This window comes from Camelus dromedarius, chromosome 7 (genome assembly GCF_036321535.1).
Source record: "Camelus dromedarius isolate mCamDro1 chromosome 7, mCamDro1.pat, whole genome shotgun sequence".
NCBI classification, from domain to species: Eukaryota; Metazoa; Chordata; class Mammalia; order Artiodactyla; family Camelidae; genus Camelus; species Camelus dromedarius.
The window spans coordinates 60405450-60430168 of NC_087442.1; the positions used below are offsets into that span (position 1 = coordinate 60405450).

The window sequence follows — 24719 nt, forward strand, 5'->3', positions numbered from 1 at the left end:
TCAGGAGGAAGGTGTATCAAAGCTGGGAGATCCTAGAAAGCAATTAAAAAAACCTACAAAAGTAAGGTACCAGGTCAAGAGAGATAACAAAAGGTGACCATCAGCATAAATTTTCTATAGTAAAAGTTACCAATAGGCTGTAAGGACTGTACCATTTTGGTCTTAATACATTTTTTTCCCACCCCAAACAGGGTTTCTGAAAATTTGGCTTATTCTTCTTTGAACTTTCTAGAAGAATTTATACCAAGGGCAAATTTTTGATAGCTGAGGAAATAAAACAAAGACAGTCTATAAAGCAAAAAAAAAAAAAAAAAAGGTAAATAACTGCCAGTACTTAATTTACTATATACACAGGAATATTACTCAGACATAAAAAAGAATGAAATCTTGCCATTTGCAAGAGCATAGAGGAGGACCGAGAGGTATTATGCTGAGCAAAATAAGTCAGAGAAAGACAAATACTGTATGATTTCATTTATATGTGGAATCTAAAAAACAAATTGAATAAATATAACAAAACAGAAACAGAGTCTTAGGTACAGAGAACAAAGAGGTGGTTGCCAGAGAGGAGGTAGGTGTGGGAATGAATGACATAAGTAAGGGAGATTAAGCAGTACAAGCTTCCAGTTACAAAATAAAAGACTCATGGGGATAAAATGTACAGAGTGGGGAATACAGTCAACAATAATATAATATCTTTTTATAGTAACAGATGGTAAGTAGACTTATTGTGATGATCATTTTGTAATGTATAAAAATATCAAATCACTGTGTTGTGCACCAGGAAATAACAGTGTTGTAAGTCAATTACACTTAAAAACCAAAAAACAGAAAAGAAACCTAGCCAAACAAACAAACAGACTCATAGAAAAAGAGATCAGATTTGTGGTTACCAGTGGTGGGGGAATGGGGAAAAGGGGAATGGATGAAGGTGGTCAAAGTACTAGGGATGTAATATACAACATGACAAATACAATTAATACTGTTGTATGTTATACATGAAAGTTAAGAGAGTAAATCCTAAGGGTTCTCATCACAAGTAAAAAATATTTTTTTCTTTTTCTTTTACTTTGTATCTATATGAGATAATGGATGCTCACTAAACTTATTGTGGTAATCTTTTCATAATGTATGTAAAATCAAATTATTATGCTGTATGCCTTAAACTTACACAGTGCCACATGTCGATTGTATCTCAAAACTAGAAGAGAAAAAAATAAAATAGAAGAGCAGAAAAATTAAAAATTAAAAATTAAAAAAAATCCCCTCAATTTCTTTTAGTTAAAAAACTTCTAAGTTTATATTCCGAATTATTTGTATATGCCTTTGCCTCATTTCTTTTTCCTGGACACCTTCTCTTCGAGCCAGAAACGACACTGATTTTCCAGAGGAAAATGTTTAAGTCTTTAAATAAGAAGACTCAAAGGAAAAAAGAGAGTAAAGTGGAACACACACACAAAATGACCTGGTAAAGCCTGAAGGGGAGAGTCCAGTGCGGTTCTCTTTAGTCTGCTTCTCCCCACCCTTAATCTTGCCGCCCACAGTCTAAGTCAGGACTCCAAAGTTACCATTCTAAAAGGAAAGAGGAAAGGTTACCCATGCACACACCTAGGCACCGGGTGAGGAGGTGTTCTCAGGTTGAATTTATTTGGAATACTACTCGCTTACATTTGCATGTGTAGCCACTTAATTAATAATCAAGTGCTTCGGGGATTTAAATTATGAAAAAAAAAAGCAAATAAACTTACTTGCAGAAAATTAATATGTACTGATATTAATAGAGTAAAACAATTCCTCACAATAACCTTACCCCAGGAAATTCCTTTTCACAGTGTTATTATGAAAGTGTGCTCTAAATGTACTGAAAAAACAAAATAGGGAAGCACCTCAGGTTGTACTTTCCTTTCTATGGAACTTAGCACTTGGCATATGGTTCTAACACATAAAATTAAACATATTTTCCCCTAAGAGATACATCCACTGAATAACAATATTTACAGAAGGTTTGCGTTTTCATTTCCTATATTTGAAAGAAAAGCGAATATTCAGAAAAGTCACACTATTCAGGTATATTTAAAGGACAGATAAATATTTTCTAATCAGTAGTCTCTTTACTTTTCACATATCAATGGAGAAAAAATAATTTCCCTGATCACTTTAATTTCCTCCTTCCAATAAAATCTAAACCTGCAGCTGCCCATTTAAAGTTGTGACAATCGGGAGAGAATCAACTTTACAAGCTCCTGTTTACATACAAGGCGTGGAAACACCACATGGAGGAAAGCAATAATATATTACATACACTGTCGTACACACATCTTACGGCTTATCTAACTCGTATCTGGGTTGTACCATCTATAACACCAAGCACTGTCATATACACCATGTCATTTCATCCTGACAACAACTCCAGGAGACAGAGCAGCCAAGTATGCTTTTTCCTCTCCTGAAGCTCAGAGAACTTGAGTGCCCTGTCCTCAGCCACACAGCTAGTCGATGAGCTGCCACGATTATTCTAGTTTTTTGACTCCTAGGCCACTAGTCTGTGCACTCCACTTTAGCTCGTGCTGAACAAGTGATTAGAATTAAGATTTTAATGCACATACAGTCTAGTGTTTTTAGTTGTACGTTTATATATGATGTGACTAGTCTAGGAAATTCACTTCTCCAATGGAATATTATTAATCTTCCACATACATGTTAAGAGAGCATAAAACAGGAAGACATTGAAAACTACAGAAAAATTATTTCTCAGATGGTTTCTCGTTTGGTTGGTTTGATAACAGCCTTGGTTACTTGGTGACAAAAAGACCCATGAAGGAAGCCCATTCCACTTTTGTAAACATGGCTCATTTGTAACAGAACCCCATGCCTGGCCTAGCGTAGTCCACGACATCCAGGATTGCAGTAGCCACCTCATCACTAGGTACTGAACAAATAAAGTGAGGGAACATGAGAACTGCTTACTGGCAAGGTTTAGAGTACAGAGAATTATTCTGGGACCTCTGGACTCATTACTGTTCAGTAATTTGCCTGGGTGCTGCTGTTGGACACCACGAAAATGGCAATCTGGTGTGTTTGCTTTAATATCAGCGAGCACTGACTAGGCGCAAACTGCTGGGACACACGCGTAACCGTGTCTATTAAACATGAAGTCAGCCAGAGTCTGAAAAGCACTGCTTTAAATCCATTATCCAAGTGGCCAACAACAAACACATCACATCCAATTAACAATTTTTGAGGGCTTAAAAACAAAGATCTCAGGGCCACTTTACAACAGTAATTAATGGATTACAAATCTATAATTTGTATTCCCATCCTGAGCGGGTAGGGGAATTGTTTTTTAAGTAAAGAATCAGACAAATGGAATGGAACTGAGAACTTTCACTTCACAGCTCTTAGACCAGAAGGAAGCTGGAAGAAACGGCCTTCCAGATGAAGCAGCTATTAGAGGTGATGTGTGGAACAGAAGGAAAATGCATACAGGACTTACGCTGCTGGGTACCTAGAAGGGTAATCTGAAGAGCACTAGAAATTACCTTTTTCTATCATGTCACATAAGAATCAGAATATTACAATTCAAGCAAACCTTAGGGATTCTAGCCCAGCCTTGTTTCTCAGATAGGAAAACCAAGGCTCACAGGTTACCAACTTGTCCACCAACTGTATCACACAATCTTTGGAAAACTGGACAGAGCTCATTTCTCAGAAGCCCACGCTCCTTCTAGAAGGTCCATCTCAAATCTGAAAGTAAACTTCAAAAGTAATCTTCTGCCTTCTTTGAAATTTCTTTTTAGCTTTACTTTGTGTTCCAAACAAAAACACCTGTCAAGGGCTAACTGCAAATTCCCATAAGGATACAGCATGAGAAGAAAAAAAGCTGATGGATTTTATTTGACTTTGTATTTATCAAAGAAATAGAATTCTTACATAAAAAACTAGCTGTCAGTTTTGTGTATGTGGCAGGAGAAATCCAGCCGGCCGAATGTTCCTAAGTCAGTACAAGGGCTGAGGTGGCCATGCTCTCTTACTGTCATTCTTGCTCTGCAAAGACCTTAATCAACAGCATAACACTGCTTTCATGATCCAGGACCCTGGGTTCTTCTACCCCTTCCCTCCAGTGTATCTTGTTCTGCAGTCCATAAGATTTTCCTCTCTCCTTTCTTCTCTATTATTTCTTTCAAACACTTCAGACTCTGAAATAACCTATCTCTGACTCAAATGCAGCTAGAAATACAAAAGAAGAGCAGACACGAGTGGATCAATAAATACAGACAGAAAATACAGAAAAGATATGAAATAGCTAATAGCTAATCCTAATGCAGTTTTGAGTGGGTGGGGCTCTACCTCAATATACCTGCATATTAAAACTAGCTTCAATATTGCTTCACATTGGATACTTCAGAAGAATTTAATGGATTTGATTATGATTTTAGCAGCTGTTGTGAAAAATGTTCTGAGAAATTAGGATGTTATACATCATATTACGCAGAGACTAGTTCCCTCCAGTAATGCTGTGAGTCATTCACTTTTTTCTCGAGATTGACGTTATTTTTAACGTAAGTGGAATGCTGCCCACAGATCAGATATAGGCAGCAAGGGAAGTAGTAGGAAGTAGTAGGGGAATGGAGCAGCATAACAATGGGGTCTGTTCCGCATTCTCAGTGCATTATTCTCCTCAAAAACAGTCATCCCTTAATACCACCACACTGCCTGGCTACTGTCAGCAGAAATGCCCAGTATAATGAGGCACTTGGTGGCGTCTTTAAATGTGAGCAGTATCTGCATTTCATTCACAGTCACTCTAAGTTCACAAAAGATAGGCCCGTGGGGCTTTGGGTTGACACATACTGTGCTCAGAGGTAGGTTTATGTATCTCAGGGAGGCAATGTAAAATAGTTACCATAAGAGGAAACCCGGAGTTAGTCTTCCTTGAAGAGAATCCAAAACAGTGTTACTAAATTGGGCAATTTATCCAACCTCTCTTTCCCTCAGAATCCTCAGCTGCAAAGTGGGCATAATAACAATAACACAATAATAATTGCATTGTCCTGAAGATTAAATGCATTAATAGATATACAAGTGCTTGGGAGAGTGACTGGTACAAAATAAGCACTCAGTAAACGTCTTTGTTTACTGGCATGACAAGGTTAGCAAGATATTTTTAAGTGATTAAAGCAAGTTGCAGAATATCATGTATATTCATTTTAAGTATTTAAAAAACAGCAACATAAAATACATTTTCTAATGGTAAATATGCATATAATTGCATAGAAAGAGAACTGGGAAGATACTGATAATGCTGGTTACCTCCAAAGAAGGTATTAGATTTGGAGATGCTGGTCAACAGGTACTTTAGTTTTATTTGTAATGGTAAAATTTTTTTGCATTAGGTATTAAAAAAAATTTATATACTACTTATGTAGTTAAAATTAGTAGAAAAGAAAAAAAACCATATATTCAGTACATTTTCTTTTACAGACATCTTAATTCCATTATAATCTGATAGCTCTGGTGTTTTAGGACTCGGTATTATCAGATGTTGAGATTAGCCCCGACTACTTTGTGACTGTGACTGTTAGCCTGCCCCAAGCGAGGAGGCTGTCCTTTTATGACATCTGTGGAGACGGTTTGCCTGTCTTGCTATTTTCCTGCCAGATGAACTGGCCTAAATAAGGTCCTATAGCTTAGCTTCCCTCCAGTTACTATTCTGTCCTAGTACTGATTGTATGGGGAAGATGTACTGAATCAGATATGGTCATTTAAGACCAAGTTATACAACTTCAACTCATCTTATGACAGCACTTTGGTTAGGAACCCATTCACGGGCAATTCCCACTCTGAACTCTGTTAATAGTTGGTTTCTTTATAACTACCCCAAATCTGATAACTTTTGTACTCCATGTGGTATTTATGAAAATTTATGACATTTTAGGAGGCTGATTTGATTTCTTACCATTTTAGAACACGCAGAAGATTATGGTTATTTCCTAATCTTTCAATTAGGCCTGAGTTCACTGTTGTGTGAACTAAACATATCATTTGCTAATCTTTGAAAAGTATTGAGGAATTCTTTTTACCTCTTTATCAATAAATGCAACCTCAAAACTATCTGTATGGCCTTTGAAACATAATTTGGTTATTTGTTTTAATGTAGTGCTTCCCCAGTGCAGTCTGATATTTAACTTAGCCTTCTTCAGCTTATGGTCAACCCACACTCCTATTCTCAAGGGGAGAGAGGTCCAAATTTCGCTGTCCATACCTCAGAAATGACTCTTCAGTAATGTCACGAGCCTAGACTGCCCACAGAGGAAATGCTTACAAGTCAGAAGAAAACTATGTGAGATATCCTAAACTCCATCATGCATCATTCCAAACACTTCGAAGAGTTGCTTGATTCTGAGAATATAAAGGGATACAAAATTTAGATTCAGACAATGGGGCATCTAAAAATCTTAGGATTTCTTCATTGTCAGAGAGAAAAGATCTGCATAACCTAAAATTTGAGGAAATATAAAATCAAATCAAATGGGCAAACTGGTTGGGAACTGCAGACTTCTGTGAGCAGGACCATGAAGTCATGTGCAGAACTTGGGTCTGGAAGATGGATTATGTGAAAGTCCTCTTCTTAACACTATGGTATCTTTCTCGTGACAACAATAAATAAGCTCTGCATTCTCACTCACAGATCCCTACAAGAATCTAGTCGGTTCTGGCAAGAAAATCTCTGGGTATTAGTGATTCCAAGCATGTTAATTAGGCAACTCCCCAAATTATATATCGTGACATAGCAGCTTCCTCGGCTAGCGTAAGAAGAATTCGGATTTGACACCTTTGGTAGAAAATACCGTAAGTTGTTGGCTTCCTAAATGGGAAAGTGTCTTTCAACTAGAGGAAGATTGAGTTTTGTACAGCATTAGAAGATTTAAGAAAACTTAAGGTTCACAATACTTGTATGTTTAATATAACAGATGCATAAGAATTCCTTAAGAACTTGCAAAGACTGTCAGTTGCTAACAGTAGCACTTGAAAAGGAAATCAAACATAACACATTTATAAATGCAATTTTAAATGTTGAGAGATGTTCAACTAGCTAAGGATATAAATAGGAACTAAATGGTATTCAAAGATCACTTAATAGTGACTTGCAAACCAAATTTTAAAATTTAAAGAATTAGATTTCTGATAACGTAACTTAAATAAATCGAACACTAATTTTAAAACCAAAATAAAAATCAGAATAAACTTTTGGTGCCCCCAAACCTTTCTGTTTCATCAAGAAAACCCTACAAGCTACAGTTTTCAGTGTACCTACATTCTAATGTTTCTTAACTTTCCTCATAGGTGGAATTTCCTATAGGTCTCAGAAACAATCATTGCACAGTATTGAAGCAGAACATTACTTCAAGTCCACCTAAAAGAATTCAGTTATAACCTGATATTTGTGCCCCATATTAACAGAAAAACATTAAGGATCTCATTACTGTAACTACTGAAACAACGTGGCTGGCAGACTGTTCTGAATCAAGCACACAAGAATTTTCTGGTCTTAATTTCAGAAACAGTTGTTCATTGTTCAAATTTTAATTCTATGGATGCTGGGACCCCATGACTGATCGTGGTTCCCTCTTGGCTGGTCGGCATCTTAGGTGAACTCCGTGGCCCAGCTGAACTTCACATACAGACCACTCTGTGCAGCACCTTCTTCCTACTTTTATATCCTCCACCCTGATTTCCCAGTCTATTCTTTTTGCCAACTTTCCTTAGCATAACTATATCATGTTTCCAATCTATATAATGAGGATTCCATGGTGAACAAGAGTATATTTATAAAATATAAGAAACACTTCAGAGCACAGCTATCTTGTGAAAATTCCTTGAAATGGGGCTGTATTCCACACCTCGGTTAAAGCTGTCTTTACTTCCAGAAGATCATAACCTATCTTATAGTTTGAATTTTATTCAACAGTCAAAATATTCAAAAGCCAAAATAAAATATGAAGCAGTCCACTTTTCCTAAAATGAACAGAAAGTTACTAAGCTTAAGCTCATTCTGACAAAATAACTTGCTTCCTATCAAAACAACTTTAGGTATCTTCTAGGACTAATGCATATCTCATTGTGACTGAAGGGTCTGGTAACTTCTGTGAACTTATGAAGATGCAGTGAGAAATATGAGCCAATGAGAGTTGCCATTTTGCAACTAAATACTTCCTTTTGAATGCCTCGTTGATTTATCAACAAAAGTCTTAATGGCTTACACACAGATGCAAAACTTGCACACAACCTGACAGGCAATTTAGGTGCTTTATTTTTTGAGTAGGAGAACAGATTTTGGCTTTAATGATATGCCAGAAAACAATCAATAAGTATTGATTTCTCATTCATTTGGCTTGTTCATTAAAATTTTCCACAGTGATTTACTGGAAATGTTCACCCTTTAATTAGTGCAATTCAATATTTCATGGGCAGAATTACTTATTGGGGATTAAAAGTTAATGAAAATAATTTGTTCAGGAAAAAATGAAAATTTGAAAGTTTACCAAGAAATTATGTCTATGTGTATGATAAAGAAAGTCTGAATCTAGTCAAGAATTCTCCCCCGCCCCAATTTAGAACTAAACACCAAAACAGAACGGAATAATTAATTCATTGCTCTGCATCTCATGTTCTTGTAAGACACTCCTGATAATGTCGTTGCAAGCACTCACTTTCCTTTTAATAACTTTCAAGTTCATGAATTTTGGCTTTAATTATGTCTTTAACCTTCTTTTAAAGTTCTGGGTTCCAGTACTAAAAGTGAATGTTTAACGTACTCAGACTCTATCAGGAAATAAATCAGATGCAGTGGTAGGGGTTTGGTTTGGTCCCATATCCACAGCTCGGAAAAGAGCTGCTAACACTGAGGGCTCCGGGAAAGACAAAGAAGACAAGGACAATACATGGTTACAGCCTCAGCAGAAAATGATTTCTTGGAGGAGTCCAAAGACCTCAGGAACTTCCTTATTGATGTAAATGTCTGCCTAATGCTGGCTTCTTTTTCTTACTAAATATTAAACTAACAGTTTAAGCCTGAAAGAAATCTTTTGTAGATTTCTCATTCTTATCTTTTAATTATGCTACTTAAAATGTCTCTATTTTGAAATACTTTATTTATGCAAAAAAGTATACCATTTATGTAACTCACATAGAAATAAAAGGGGGAGACACCCGTGTACCTACTATTAAGCTTAAGAAACAAAATTAGTACTTTTGAAGCCTTCTCTATGTCCCATTCCAAGTTGTAGCCCCTGTTTTTTCTCCTTGTCATTCCACAAGTCTCTCTAAAGAATGTATTTTTGCTTGCTTTTAAACTTTATATACACATATGAACTGTAAATAATATTCTTCAAATCATTTGTTTTTGTTGCTCAACATGATGTTGAAAGGTTTGACTAGGATTAACTTTTTACTGTAGCTATTATGAATGAGGCTGCTGTGCATTTTTGAGCGCGTCTTTTGGTATACATTGGCAAGAATTTCTGGAGAGCATATATCCACATAGAAGTGAACTTATTGGACCATAGAATTTGTACATCTTCCATTCTACTAGATAATATAAAACTGCTTTAATAAAATAGTTGTAAGAGTTTTCCTTTCCCCCCTACATACTGGCTATCACATATTACTGTGAAAATTTATCATTGCCAATCACTTTCTTTTTACTGAGGTTGAACATTTATTTATGTCCACCAGTCTTTGGGTTTCCTTTCTTGTGGATGGACTGCTTATGTTTTGTCCATTTTTCTATCATGTTGCTTGTATTTTCTTACGACTGGGGTAAGTTTTAAGTATATTCTGGATAATAATAATAATTTTTTTTCTTAGTTACATAGGCTGCAAATATCTTCTCTTAAGTTTTGGCTTCTCTTTCCATTTTTTACAGTGTTTTTTGATGATCAGATTTTCTTAATATTACTATGGTCAAATTTATCAAATTTTTCTTATGATTCAGAATTTTTTTGTGTTAAGAAAGCACATAAACATTCTCCCACATTTTCTTCTAAAAGTTTTAAATATTGCCTTTCATATTTGAGACTTTAGTTCATTTGAAATCTATTTCATGAATGGTGTGCGAACAGATCCAATTTTTTTCCATATAATGGTCAATTTTCCCAGCACCATTTGTTAGTCCAGCCTTTCTTCACTAATCTGCAGTGTCACACTCCAACTATGGAAGATTTTTTTTATGCTTAATTGCAGTAGGGACTCATTCCCAAGCAAATCATACTTCACACAGAATTGATAAATGAATTATTTTTAATAAAATGAAGATTGGCCATGAAGCCTGTCCATTCAATTTCAAACATTGGTTATAAGGTATAGCCACTGATATTCTTTCATGTTTAGAAATTCTTTGCCATTATTCAAAAAATGTTTTAATCATGCTAATGAACTTGTTTATAAACAAACAATACAACAGTTGAATGGGGACATCTTAATGAATAGTCAATCCATCCTTTACAGCACATATTCTATATTTAATCTGTAGGTATCCACACAAAGAAGAATAAAAGTTAATAGGAAACAATAAATAAGAAAAGAAATCCCCATGTGATTAACCCAAAAGAAGGCAAGAAAGCAGATAAAAAGAACAAAGAAAGATGCTCTTTTTTTTTGTTAGATTAGAAATAAATAGTAAGATGTGAGATTTGAACTCAAAATACCAGTAAATAAATTTAATAGCAACTTTCTAAATGCATCTTAAAGACTGAGAAAAAATTTCTAAAAACAAAATTGAGACTGTAATAAAAATAAACAACTATCCACTATTTATAAAAGATACGAAAAATTTGCAGTAAAAGAATGGAAAAAATACCACACACACTTACTAAAAGAAAGCTGATATAGCTCTTCAAATACTTCACAAAGTAGATAATAAGGTGAATTACTAGAAATAAAGAGGGACGTTTCCTAATAATCAGAGGCCAATCTACCAAGAAGATAATGACTATTCTAAATTGTATGTGCCTATACATTACCTCAAACACGTAATGCAAAAACTGACATAATCAAAAGGAAGAAAAAGATAAATTTACAATTACAGTGTTAGTACTGCTTTTTTTTTTTTTAACACATCTTTTTCAGTAACACATTCTAGAAGTTTTGAACACAGCTAACAAGTTTGACCTGACATACAGGACAGAGCACTTGAGCACCAAGCTAGGTCAACAGAGAGCTAAGTACCATCATATTGTATCCATCCTCTCCCCGTAGTAATTTGAATTGCTTTTACTGAACACTACATTGTATATTTATGTGAAGCCATTAGTCTGCACTGAGGCTCACTGTGCAAAAATGCCCGAATACGATCATCAATGGATCTACTATAAGGATGTCATCAATATTAATATCACTGCTCCAAATCATGCATTATTTGTACCAATAGTTCTATTTCTCTTGAGCAGATTTTTTAAATCTTAGGAACACTGTAAATAATGTAATGGACAAGGGTTTCCATTTTCTTCTGATGATTAGAAAGCTTAGAGCTAAATTAAAGACAGTTTCAGAAATAGTATAAGTATGATATATATACTTGTAGCATCTGGTTCCACTCTGTTCTCATCCTTCTTGTTCTTCCTTATCTTGTCACTTTCAATTCACCCTATCCTGTCATATAAAGCTGTCCCTCCATGTTACTTCTAGACAGTGCAAGAATGAGTTAAGTATAAGAATTTAAAAACACATAGATGGCGAAAAAGGCAGATACACTTAATGGCAGCTGGTTACTTTCCCTTGCTCCTCCTGATAAAGACTTTATTTAGAACAGTAAATTACAAAGAAATTATTCAATTCAGAGAATTCAGATTCAACATAAACCAATAAGCTAACAACTGGGTCATAACAAGCAAACACCATGTGGACAGGGTCTGATGACCAGAGAACTGGCTGACCTGAAAATCTAAGCAGGCTCAGAGTTTTACTGACAGGTCCACAAATCCCAGGTTTGGGACCATATATGCTGGGTTTAGGATTCGGGTACAGACAACTATTGTAGGGCTTTCCTTTTGGGAAATCTGGTGCCTTATAGTAACAGCCAAACCATTTTGTGGAAAAAGAATAAAGGAGAGGAGAAACAGCAAGAAGGTATTATTTTCATTATCATTATGCTCCTTTCACTAAGATATTCTTAATATCTAAGAAGTTACCTCTAAGTTACCTAAGAAGTTCCTAAGAAATTATTTTTTAAAGATATTGGGACTGAGTAATTAATTCCAGCCACAACCTAGACTTTCCTATAATCTGCTCTCTTGCTTTAAGTCTTTTTATTCTTGCACAGTTCTCATTAGAGCTAAAGAATAGTAAGTAACTAAGAGAACTAAGGATAAAATGCTTTATTTAATCTTCCATGCCCACATTTTGCAAAAGATAACTACAGCAAAATCTAACTGTGGCCCACCGGCTGAGTAGATGGGTGTGAAAAAGAAGCACTTGGTAGTAATACTCAAACTTCAAAGTGATCCCTGAATTACACTTAGAAACCAACAAGTGACAAAGTTCCTGTTATGCCTCTAAACTATTAATCACTTTGGACTTCCTGACTTATGATTTCAGCCTTTCCAGGGAGCAAAGATTTCAGCCTTTCCAGGGAGCAGAGTATAGAAGAGGCAGAAGATTCCAGAAAAGCAGTATGGTTCAGCAGAGTAGTTAAGAAAATGGGCTGTGGTGCTGGACTGCCTGAGTCCAGCTCCTGGTTCTGCCTCTTGCTTGCTGAGTGACCTTGGACAGATGGCCTAATTTCTCCATCTGCAGTTTCCTGATCTGTAAAATGGGTGACAGCAATACTACTTCTTAGGATGGCTGTGAGGATTAAATGAATTACTATAACTTAAAACACTGCCTTTCCCATAGAAGCACTATCTCATTTCCCAGGAATAATTTTTTTTTTTAATTTAAGTATAGTTGATTTACAATATTGGGTTGGAAATTACTGTTAGTTATCAGTATTGTTAACTTTGCAAATGTTATCTTTTTACATTAAAAGAGTTTTTAATTTCTGGGAAAAAAAACCCAAAAAACGGTTCATGGGTCACACTGTTTACAAAGTTAAGTATAAACTCTTCTTCAGGCATCCAAAGCCACACGTTTAACATAAGTTCCCACCTTTAACATAAGGTCTATAAATCAGGAAAAATTATTCCAAATTTGTTCACTTTTTTCTCTTCTTCAAACTCTCTCTCATCTCTTAAAATATTCATGTCATCTATTTGTTTCATACCAAACCCTCACCTTCCTCACCTGGATTATCTGGAAGCTCAGGAAGAGTGTATTAAGTGAGTTTTCTAGGGAACTTAATCAAACTAAGACTACAACCCTTTTTCCTACCAAGATCTCTCTAACACACCTGTTCTCTGCTCTTTTTCTAATGCTGAATTGAATATCTGGGCGGCCACAGACATTTCTAGTCACTTCAGGGCCTCTGGATACAAAGTAGAGAACACTTATACAGACCAGCGTCACTCAGACACTGAGAAAGGACAGACATGAAACATGGTGTCATTTTTCATGTCCTGGAACACAAGTTAATAATATCTGACCAGCATACTGGTGTAAACTACAAGGGATTTAGAGTTTCTTATGGGTCTTGGTGGAAAAAAATATTATATTTGCTTTATGTATTACAAGAAAATAATAAATTTTTAGATATAATAAAACATATTATACAGTCTCTCATATCAACATTTCAATGAGATACTTGAGTAGGCTTACTTTATAGAAAGAACCACACAAATGGTGCTCCAATATAAATTTAGCTGTGTTAAATTTTTGCATGGCTTGAAAAATGGTTTTATCACTCTAAACATGTAAACTAATTCAATATTCAGAGTCACATAATTAATCCATCCCCTGTTGGGAAGCTCGTTCCTAGAAGAACATGAGTCCACGTGAAGAAATGGCTGTTTACATGCTTTCCTCCTCTTACCTTTCTGCCTCCTTCTCTTTCTCCTTCCTTTTTCTTTCTTTCACTATTTCATTCTAACACAGTTTTTCATTGACCTATAATTGATTATCCTTTTGATTCACTGAGCTGCCTCAAGGCCTAAAAATATGCTAAACTACTCACCCTATCAATAAAACACTCCAGTACCTGGAAAACAAATCAGAACTGGACAGCCCACCAGAGTAGGGGAGGCAGAGCACTGCATCTCAAGGACACGAACTAGAAGAACTGACCTCAACCACTGTATCCATCCTGTTGCAAAAAGGTGTGTGTGTGTGAGAGAGAGAGAGTGGGTGGGTGGGGCCATTAAGTGCTAAATGGTCTGTGTTTGGTCTGCTGCTTTACTTCTTTTTCTAAACCTCTAGGACTTCAGCGTTCCCTAGCAACAGAAGCAAAGGATCAATTTAGAAAAGTGCTTCCCAGAGCCTTCCTATCTAGCTACTGACCAAGCCATTTTAGTTTATGTGATCAAGCAATTGAAATTCAAGGAGATTTAACATTGACTGTCCTCGGCAGCAAAACTGGAAGAGTACCGCTTGATATGTATGCTACTAAGGTCTGAGATGAGTGATTTTACCTCTGTTGCACAAGCATGAATTGGTTTCAGGAAGAATTAGTAGTCTCTGCATCTCACCGTGAACCGAAAGTGTTGCCAGGGAAACTGATAATTATGTGGCAAAATGGAGAGTGTAGAATAGAAGAAAAAGGGTTCAGAACAAATGTAAGGTTTTGATCCAAATCAGCATGTTTATAGTATAGTTTGTTGGTCTTCTGTAGTCATTATAATTTAATAAATACCATTAATTAGATGTTTGATAAGATACAGGTTTCTGAACTAAAAGAAACGAATCAGACTCTGGCAAGCTCCTGATTACTGATCATATTTTGTGTACGGCACAGCAGGAATACATATGTATTATAAACTACAATGCATTTGAAGAATTAAAATATTCAGAAAGGTAGAAAAAAACACATTGACTTGATTTCTGACTTTCTTTTAAGAAAATAATCTTATATAGTTTCAGATATAAAAACTGTAATTCCATAAAAGCTCTAATAAAATTGCTTTTTTTCACTTCAGAGACTAAGTCAGCTTCCAAACACACTTTAGGGTGGAGAAGAAAGAAGTGTTGCTGTTTTGATACTATACACAGTGAGAAACCAACCCAGAGAAGCTGAATGGCCTTCCTGAAGGCACACACCCCTTCAGTTAGTAGTAACACTGGTGCTAAAGACTCTATTTAGGCTGCCAGAGAGGTATTATTTACAGATTATATCGTAGTAAAGGAGAATCCAGCAAAAGGGTATAAATTTAGTGAACAGATTCAAATCTCTAAATATCACTTTAACTTTAAATGAAAATTTCCAGTATCTTTTTCATTTTGAATAGCTATGAGTTTAGTCCTGAAAGTTAATAATACGATATAAACACTTGTTTATCAGGAAAATCTCATTGGAGACATTTTAGTACGTGCGAATGAGCATCAAAGGATTAACCAGCTCATTAGCGAACAGAGTTTCACTACATGTCAATTCACTGCCTGTGAGGTGTCGGTCCTTTCATGACAATGCTGCTGGACAACATTCTTTTATTTTACTTTTTCTAAGGACTACTACGTAGACATTTTAAGAGATGAAATAGAAAGTTTTATATTCTCCTGTGTATTTATCTTTACAAATTCTTATATATTTTATAATTTATAAATATATTATACATATTAAAACATTCATTCACATTCTTATACACACAGTCTTTGTATGGATGTGTTGGGGAAGAAAATAAGTGATTTATTTATAACTGGTGTATGAAAAAAGACAACCATTTACAATCGAAAATGTTCCCAGTGTTTTGGTCTGATCTGGTCTTTGACAGGAAAGAATGAGAAGCGTATACAGGACATCAAGGTAAAAGCAGAAAACTAACTGAGCTTCTTGATGCAGTGAATCCAACTGCTAGAAGTACATAGTCAGCCTTCTGATGTTATGAAAAAGCTCTTCATTCTAGTAATTTAAAAATGTTAAGCCTTACTCATTAGTACATAGGTAGCATGTCCCACCTTAGATGGGATGAGCTATCAGGGTAAGGCAGTTTATTAAGCCTATCAATATTATGATGGTTTAAAAATAACTGGCTTGTCTGAGTTGGAATTTTGTTATTTCTTTACATCAATGATTTATTTTTGATAAGACAAGAGTGAAATGATAGGTTTCTATTTTGATAAGCCCTTTCTTCTTGCCCAGGGAAGGAAGGCTTTTTCAACTTTTAAATCTCTGGGTTAAGAAAAAGAAAAAATGTAAGGCCACATTTCACAGTCATTAAAAACAACGTTTATAGTTAAGTTAAACAAACCTTGACTCAGGCCATCATGACAAGACGTCTGCTTAACATCCATGTTCTCCATGGCATCTCCTTTAGAGACTTCGCCAAGAGATGTTCTTCTCTCAAAGATGTTGTTGTTGTTGTTCACTTGAGTCCCATTTTGCTTTAGCAGCCTGAACACCTCAGCTTCCAAATCTCTAATCTAAGAGAGAAGAAAATACCCATTCATAAAATTCCTAAAACTCCTAAACCAGCACTCCTCTTCAAGTATTAGGCAAAATGACCCTATTTTTTTTAGCAGTTTTGAGCACGAAACTCACCCGTACTTGCAGGCCTTGAACTTCCACAAGATGAGCTTTTTCTAAATCTTCTATTTTCTTTCTTTCTGCTTCCTGTCTTTTGATGAAATCAAGTTCTCTTAAGAAAAAAATAATAGATCTCATTGAATCAAACATTCAATAAATGAGGAAACATGTAAAAATTCTTATCTGATGAAATAAACTGCACAGTGAAATAAATATCTAAACAGCCATTTAAATAAATAAAACTCAATCACAGTTAGAGAAAAGGTATCTAGTAATGAAAGCAAATAAAACATTTTAGTGGATCCCAAAGTAAAGAAAAATGCTTTGATTCTGCTATGATTTTTATTTGTTGCTCCTGATTCTAGAGCACCCATTCATATTTAGACAGAAGCAACTGAACTAATGACCCACATTGGGTAATTTCGTGGAGATAGTCACATGTCGAGTAGATATAATTCCACATTTGCAAAATCTTATACCTAGTAAACTGATGGAACTGGATGGTAAGAGTTTAAAAAAGGTAATTGTAGTAAGATTGTTTCCTATGAATGACAGTAGAGGCAGACTGGGTGGGTAAGAAACACTGAGGGGGAGCTGTCTTTTACACACCTGAGGGTAATATGGGGAGAAGAAGAAATACCTCTATTGTGAGAGTCTGGAATGCAATATGAAAATTTGGCAGAATTTATTATATTTATTATTTATTATGAATATTATTACATGAAACAGAATAAGGTATAATATTTTTGGCAAGAAGAGTTAAAATAGTGAGGTACTGAATTCATGGCCATAGAGCAATTTCCCCTTTTTAAATAAACTTTTTATAACAATCTCTTTTAAATATTAAAAACATTATTTCCACTACAGGAAATAACAGATGTAGTGAATGCTTAGATTCTAAGGCTTGACATGAAGACCAGAAGAGATACTGGTGCTACTTCCTATTGTTCTGGCTGGCCAAGAAGTGACTGATTTAAAAATCCAGTAGAGTCTCCCTGGCAGTCTCCCTGAAATTATACCAAGATCCAACAGATGGAAGCAAAGCAGCGTTAGCTCAGAAAGAGCTGCTGAAACGTAAAAGCAGAGTGTGGTGATGGTCTCTCTTACTGCACTGTGAACTTTATGATTCTCTCAACACTGAGAAAAGGAAAGTGGCAGGGCAGGGGGTCTTGCTAGTCAATTTTTACACTATCTGTAATGGGAAAACTCTGAAGTTACTGATTCTAAGAACAGAGACAGAAGCAGCCTCATCAAGGCCCCAGCTGCTGTTCTGCATGTACTATGTCCAGTCCTCATTCTGCATAACTTCAGCTGGGCTTCTTGCTTCTAAATTATAAAGATATTTCAAAAATGATAGTGGTTTAAATGTTTTAACAGTTACTATCAATGAATAACTAACAATAACAATGTAACAAAAACAAAAAACAGGAGGTAACTAATTGCCAAAAATTATAAACAATATATAATCTCATATGAAAAAATGATGGATGAGATTTCTAAAACATACCTATTTATGCTTTAACTACGCTTCTTAGAGGGATAACTCTGAGGTCATCTCCTTTGCCACTAGATGTTACAAAATTACTGGATACAAACCTTTAGATGCACTCAACTATTCTTTAGCTATTAGAAACTGCTTACTTTTGTTGAAAATCCTTGATCAGTTTCTTTGCCTTGTTGTATTTCTTTTCCAAGGCCTGGTACTGGCTTTGAGTCTCTTTGAGATGCTCGTTCACTGTGTGGCATAATGTTTGAGCCTCAATCCAGTAGCTCTCCAACTTCAACATTCTTTCTTTATTCTCTTCTATATTCTGCTGGAGTTGGGTTTTTTCTAGTTCCCACCTCACTTTCTCATTTTCTGCTGCTTGTAGCTGAACAAAGCAAATGTCAAAGCAAGGATAATCTGGATACTTCTATAGCAAAAAATCTCTGCTATTTTTATAGGACATTTTAGATTAAATCCCATTGTTACATGTACTCAATCATCAAACACCCTGAGATGAGAAAAGCAAGTATTACTTTTGTCATTACATAGATTATTAATGGAAGCCTTGAAAAGTGAAATGGTTTGTTCTGAGTTTCTAGAGCCTGATACACCCCAATATGCATAGAAGTATAAAAGATGGTGTAAGTAAAAATATTCCTTATTGTTGAATTAATTTAAATCTCTCCAAAGAACAGAAAGGCAGCTTCTTGTGGTTTCTGCTCCCAGGGAAGCTTAGGAACAGATAGCTTACTAGTCCAACCCCCTCATTTCTATAGAAAGTCAAGGCTGATCTTTTAGGTGAGGGGTCAAAGGTCATTTATTCACAATAACTGTCTGACCTTTAAACTAGTGCTTCATCTACTTTGCATGCCACCTTTAAAGTTCAAAACGATGCATAGTCATTATAAACTATCAATGTTCAAAATCTAAAGCATTCCAAAAGCATACAGCATTCAGCAAATGGAAATACAAGTTTTTATGCATGGTTTGCATAAATACATTGATAAGATAGATTACAAAGTAAAAAGTACTCAAAAACATTTCAAAATTAAGAATTCTATTATCAATATGGATATAAAAAGTCACATTAAACTAATCTATGGATATTATCTATCAATAGAATATTGAGAAAAATACAAAGTACTGATTTATAGGATTTTCTAAATTAACTAACACATAAGCTTTGTTAAGCACTTACAATCACAGAGGAATTTTTTTCCATGATTGTAACCAACAATTAAAAAAAAATCTTCTATTCTTCCACTCTATGCCAAGAAACAATAGCAGTTTAAAACAGGACTGGGTTTTTACTGCATCTTTTAATGTTTTTGTGTTCAAGTTGTTTATTTACCAACCACTACTCATTTAAAAATTATTATTCACAGAGCTTGGCTGACACCATGAATGATATACAGACATGTTTTGACTAAAGAGCTACAGAGTGATTAGCCGAGAATACCTTTTAACCAAAATAGCCTTGCTAATTCATCTCCATTTAAAACACATGGAAAAACCAAAACAAGTATACAGTGTGAACAGGAAAACAGATTGTTAGTGGTGGGGGAGGAATTATGTCTCAATTTTTAGAAGACTATGAAAAAAGATACTGTTTTAAAAGTAATTCAAAAGATATTTTAAAATCTTTGAAGTTACATATTTGATAAAACCAGACACAATTCAAGAAATTTACAAGTATCCTATAGTTTACCAATTAAAAATGTCCTTTTGAATTTTGTATTATTTCATTTGTAAACTAAAAATACATACAGCCATTTATCAACACCTGTGTTTTCCCACAAATTTAAATAATGTGAATTAAATTTGTCTAAAGATTTCTGGTTGCATCTGGTACCTAAAATAAATTATTCATATGTTATATTAAATTTCATAATATTTAATTATTAGAAATTGGAAATGTTCTCCATGAAAAGTAATTAATGTGCTATGTTAAAATACACTGTTTCTAATGAGTAGTCTAAAAATAAATAAATGATTAAACTTATTTAAAATAAGATAAATCAAGAGAAAGATAAACTATAATAGCTTGTGCTTAAGGAATTAGTGGATAAAATGTAATTCGGATGCCATTAAACACATTTACTTTTTGAGGAAAGCTCAGAGGAAACTGGCCACATATGTGCAAATATGTAAATCTGTAATTGTAAGATATTGTGCTATTTTTACTGAGAGGTATGGTGGTGCAGACCCCCTCAAGGTATGCACTGGGAGGTTTTTCCAGTAACAGTGGAAATGAATCTCTCACATTTGTATTCTTTCCAGTGTACATAAATAAATCCTTTAGTCCTAGAGTTGAATTTATTTTAAGTTTAAAAAGTACAATTCAAACACCAGGTACTGGTGCTTACCTTGGTCTTCAATTTTTGAATCTCTGCTTCTGTAACCGCATGTTTGATTTGCAACTGAAGATGAAAAAGAAAGAGAAAAATCTGAACTAAGTGTATCTATATTTTTAAAGCCTAAGCAGCTAACAGAATGCCTTATTACACAGCTGAAAGCCTAGAAAAGTGCTGCAATGCAGCAGGTTGTAAATTAAAATGTCTAGTGTGTAAAACGACTCCTAGGTGCGAACTAATTAAACACAGGGTTTATGGCCCACACTCCCTAACATCAGATTAGGTTACGAATTTAATTGCTAAGGGACCAAAGAGAAGGAAATACATTTTCTTGCCCTCTTTGCAGCTCTTCCTTTATGATTTGAGTGTCAAGAATTGTTTCCTTGCAGTCTTGTGGATTCAACAGCTTCAGCAGGCAACTCAGCCTGTGGCTGTGGGAAGCTTCGATCCCGAACCTGGAAGAAAGGTGGCGCTCTGGTTCTGCGAGTTGCAGGCATCCTAGGCTGAGCAGCTCTTTCACAGCTCAGCCTGCTACAAAGCTGGAGATAAGGATGATGAGGTTCCACGGCGAAATCTGTAATTTTTTTTAATTGCAGGAAAAGTACAGATCTAGATTTCTGTCCTTTAAAAGATCTACTCCTATTGAGGACCTGGACTGGACCCCCAAAAGTTTCCACTACAGTTTACTAGCCTGAAGCCACCATTTACATTTGTTTGTTTTGCTTCTCCCCTCCCCCCACTTTGTTTTCGCCACAAGGGAAGAGAACGAAGGAAACATGCATTCCTTAAGGGATAAATAAGTACAGCAAAATTCACGGAAAGCAATTTATGGGCTGACAGTCACTATTCTAAAATCCTTAGGGCCAGATGTTTTTGGAATTCAGAGTTCTTCCAATTTCAGAAACGTAGTAAGATGTATTTTTCCCTAAATTGCTTATTGCCCACAGCAGGGTTTGTGGAGGCACTCTGTAATCAAACACATGAATATTTCTGCCACCAAACATGTGACTATTCTCACTAAGAGAGGTGCATAAAGACTTTGGTCAGGTTTACCACCAAATGAGTTTGCCCCAAAATTATTTTAAAACAACTGTTTTCAGAGCATTTTGGATTTAGGATTGTAAGAGGGACTGTAAATGTCCTATACTACTGTAATCAAATAACTCTAACTTTTTCTTATTGGAAAGACAGCTGATGGGAAGATAGAACTTTTGGAGATAACACCACCCCGAAAACCTCAGCTCGCTCTCTCTGGTTTGTAATCTCCATTTCCTTGGTTTTCACTTGGCCAGCAGGGGAAAATGGGAAAGACAAAGAGGGGAAGAAATTAGGATCAAGGACAGGTTCGTTCAACACCCTCAGATGCTGGTGGATAAAAGCCCAGAAACTGAGAGCCCCATGGTCCTCACAAAATGCCCCCTCGGTGATGCTGCAGCTCTCCTGTGAAGTTCAGGACTCTGCAGACTACACTGCTACACTTCTGCGGGGTGAGCTTGGAACTCTCAGATTTGCCCTTTATCTTGCTCTCCTGCTTCAGACCTGGTCACTCCCGCAGCCCTGCATGATGTGCGGCTCTTGTTCCCTTCACCGTCACTCTTCTAGGGCCTCCTGTGCTCTCGTGGTCTCTAGAGAGGAGGCACTCCTTGTGCAGCTGTCATTCTTCTGTGAGGCCACACAGGCAGTCCTGGCCCCCTCCGTCTCTCACCACAGCCACAGTGGTACAATGTGCAACTTACCTGCCCTAAGAAGAGCACCCATGCCCCTGGCCAGCGCCACTCCAAGTTTATGGCATCTCCCTTCCGCCTCACTGCTGAGGCCTGTGCTCACCCAGAGCCCTGGTCTGGATGAATTTCTCGGGGCCTGACACTGCCAAGCAACCTAGGCTGACAGACTGGAATGCCCAACTGTGGCACTGTGGACTCTTCAACTCTGGGCCCTACAGTGAACACACTATTGCAGAATCACAGATCCATACACTGCTAGACTCACTTCAGACATGGAAATCCAGGGCTCATAGATAAAATTTCCCTTGGAAAATAAGGATTAATTAAAAAGACATTTATTGAGAGCTGTCATGTACCAGACGCTGCGAAGATTAGCACTAGTAAACAGTAGTGCTAATCTCCCTACCAATATAAACAAACCAAAAATGGTAAAAGCATTTAGATGTTAGACATGATACATTACATACAGATATGATATAGATGCACACACATATGGCTATAAAGAATTATTTTCCACGGACATCTTGCACACACTCAGGCATCCAGCAAATCCACATGCCTAGATGATTTTGGAGTATCTGTAACTGTTACTGACACCACTGACTCCTTGTTCTTTCTACCATGTGCCAAGTGTGCAGAGTAGTTAAGTTAGATGGCTGGAATTCATCTCAGGCCTACCATGTACTAGCTATTTGAGTTGCGAAATTACTTAACTTCTTTTACCTTCACTTTCTTCACCTGTAAATATAGTTACTCTTAGTCATAATCTTCCTTACTGGAAAATTAAATGAGATACCCATGTAAAAACTTTTAGCACAGTGGCTAACATAGAATAAGTCCTCTGTAAAGTTAGCCAAGACTAAGAAAGACTGATTTGAAGAACCCAGGTATGACTGCCCTAATTCCACTTCTCAGCTAAAAGTGCTGAATGCTATAAAATGTCACACCTGAAATAAAATGAACACCTCTGGTTCTATTTGAAGAGTAGCAAGAAATCAAAAGGGCAGATTTTATGATGAATACTGCAGCTAGGAGGAAGTGCCAGATTTTATTTTCTCAGTGGTTACCTCCCTGTAGGGTAACCAACTAAACTGCAGTGCAACTTGCTGGGACTTTGGATTTTCTTTGCTCAGATCACTGTGCTCTCTAGCAAGCAACTTCTCTGGGCCCCCGTTTCCCATATGAAAAATGAGAGGCCTAGGTGGGAAGAGCTGCAAGGCCCTGCAAGTACTACAGGTGTGACATTCATGAAACGAGGAGCCCAGAGACGGTTGTCAGGGTTGCAGAGTCCAGAAATTCTTGTCCCAAGCCAGCATTTTCATTCCTATGAACGCACATACTAGATTTATCCACTGATATGCGGGACAAACGTAAGCGAAACTGTGAAGCAGTCAATTTGATGTTCAGTTATTCCATCCCTCCCATCTCACCAAAATAGACAATAGAAGAGAGCTGACCTCATAAGCAGCGAGGTGAGAACACTGATAAAAGCTTGGAATGTTACTAAGTACGGCCATATTCTTTAGACACAGGAAAGCAGAATGAAGTCTGTAAATTCAGACATGACTCAGAAGATGGACAAACGTTTTAGTGCAAGATTTTCCTTAGTACTCAGAAGACCTAAAATTACAGGTTCTTGATTATTTCAATCTTGCATGCACATTAAGAGAATGTCTACAATCCATCATTATTAACAGGAAAAGCATCGAAAATAAACCAACTGAAGCCTTTTACTTTATATAGGAAGAAACGGTATTTCAGTAGCTTAAGATGTACAGCTAATAAGTGCCAAAGCCAGGTTTTACAAATTCCAGTCCACAGTCCTTTCCACTAATACTAAATTTCTTACATTTGTAGGACCCTTTATCTTTTTTACCATCTCCTTCCTCATTGGAAATGAATCTGTGAGGGAGGCTGGACAGGCACTGTGTACCTCACTGTTCAAACAGGGAAACAGACTCAGAGAAGTTACATGGCTTCTTCAAGTCCCCAGCAGAAGCAGGTGGGTGGAGTGGGAAATTATCCCAGTTCTGACTCTACATGCCTCTGTTCCTCCCTTCACCATGCACCTAATCTGAACCAGCTTTGAGATACCTTTTTCATTTAATCATCACAAAAACCTTGAGGCATATGTCATCAACGTCACCTCCCAGAGGAGAAAGTACTACTCTGCCTGGAAACCATGGATCACTTCTGGTAGTCTGAGTATTCTGCCACTACGTACAAAAGGGTGCTCAATCAGCCTCTGTTGTCACTCATGGAACTCAGGAAGAAGTCTCTCTCTCATTACTCAACCAGCATTTTCTGAATGAGACTATGTGCCAGGTGCCGTGCTAGTTGCTGAGGATACAGAACATGACATGGAATCTACCTTTAAAACACTTAGTACAGGGAGGCTAACATGACCTCCTGAGAGAAGGTCCCAGATCCCTGAGAGAAACCCGGAAGAAACGTCAGAGGACCCGGGGCTTTGGTCTACGTATTGTCTCTCTAACCGCGGCCCCTACCTCCCAGGTGAAGTGGGCGCAATGACTTCCACGTCATGAGGA

At 36.4% G+C, this 24719-nt stretch overlaps 1 protein-coding gene across 8 annotated transcripts in view; it reads right to left on the minus strand.

Annotated features, from left to right (window-relative positions):
* PPP1R9A (protein phosphatase 1 regulatory subunit 9A) overlaps positions 1 to 24719 on the minus strand; it is a 260990-nt gene that overhangs the window by 26759 nt on the left and 209512 nt on the right. For all 8 annotated transcript variants that reach the window (XM_064487561.1, XM_064487560.1, XM_010979657.3 and 5 more), the window contains 4 exons: positions 20459 to 20512; positions 18248 to 18477; positions 16622 to 16718; positions 16332 to 16503 (listed from right to left, as the gene is read on the minus strand). In XM_064487561.1, the coding sequence (XP_064343631.1) occupies positions 16332 to 16503; positions 16622 to 16718; positions 18248 to 18477; positions 20459 to 20512 (553 nt within the window). The remainder of the gene's footprint in view (positions 1 to 16331; positions 16504 to 16621; positions 16719 to 18247; positions 18478 to 20458; positions 20513 to 24719) is intronic.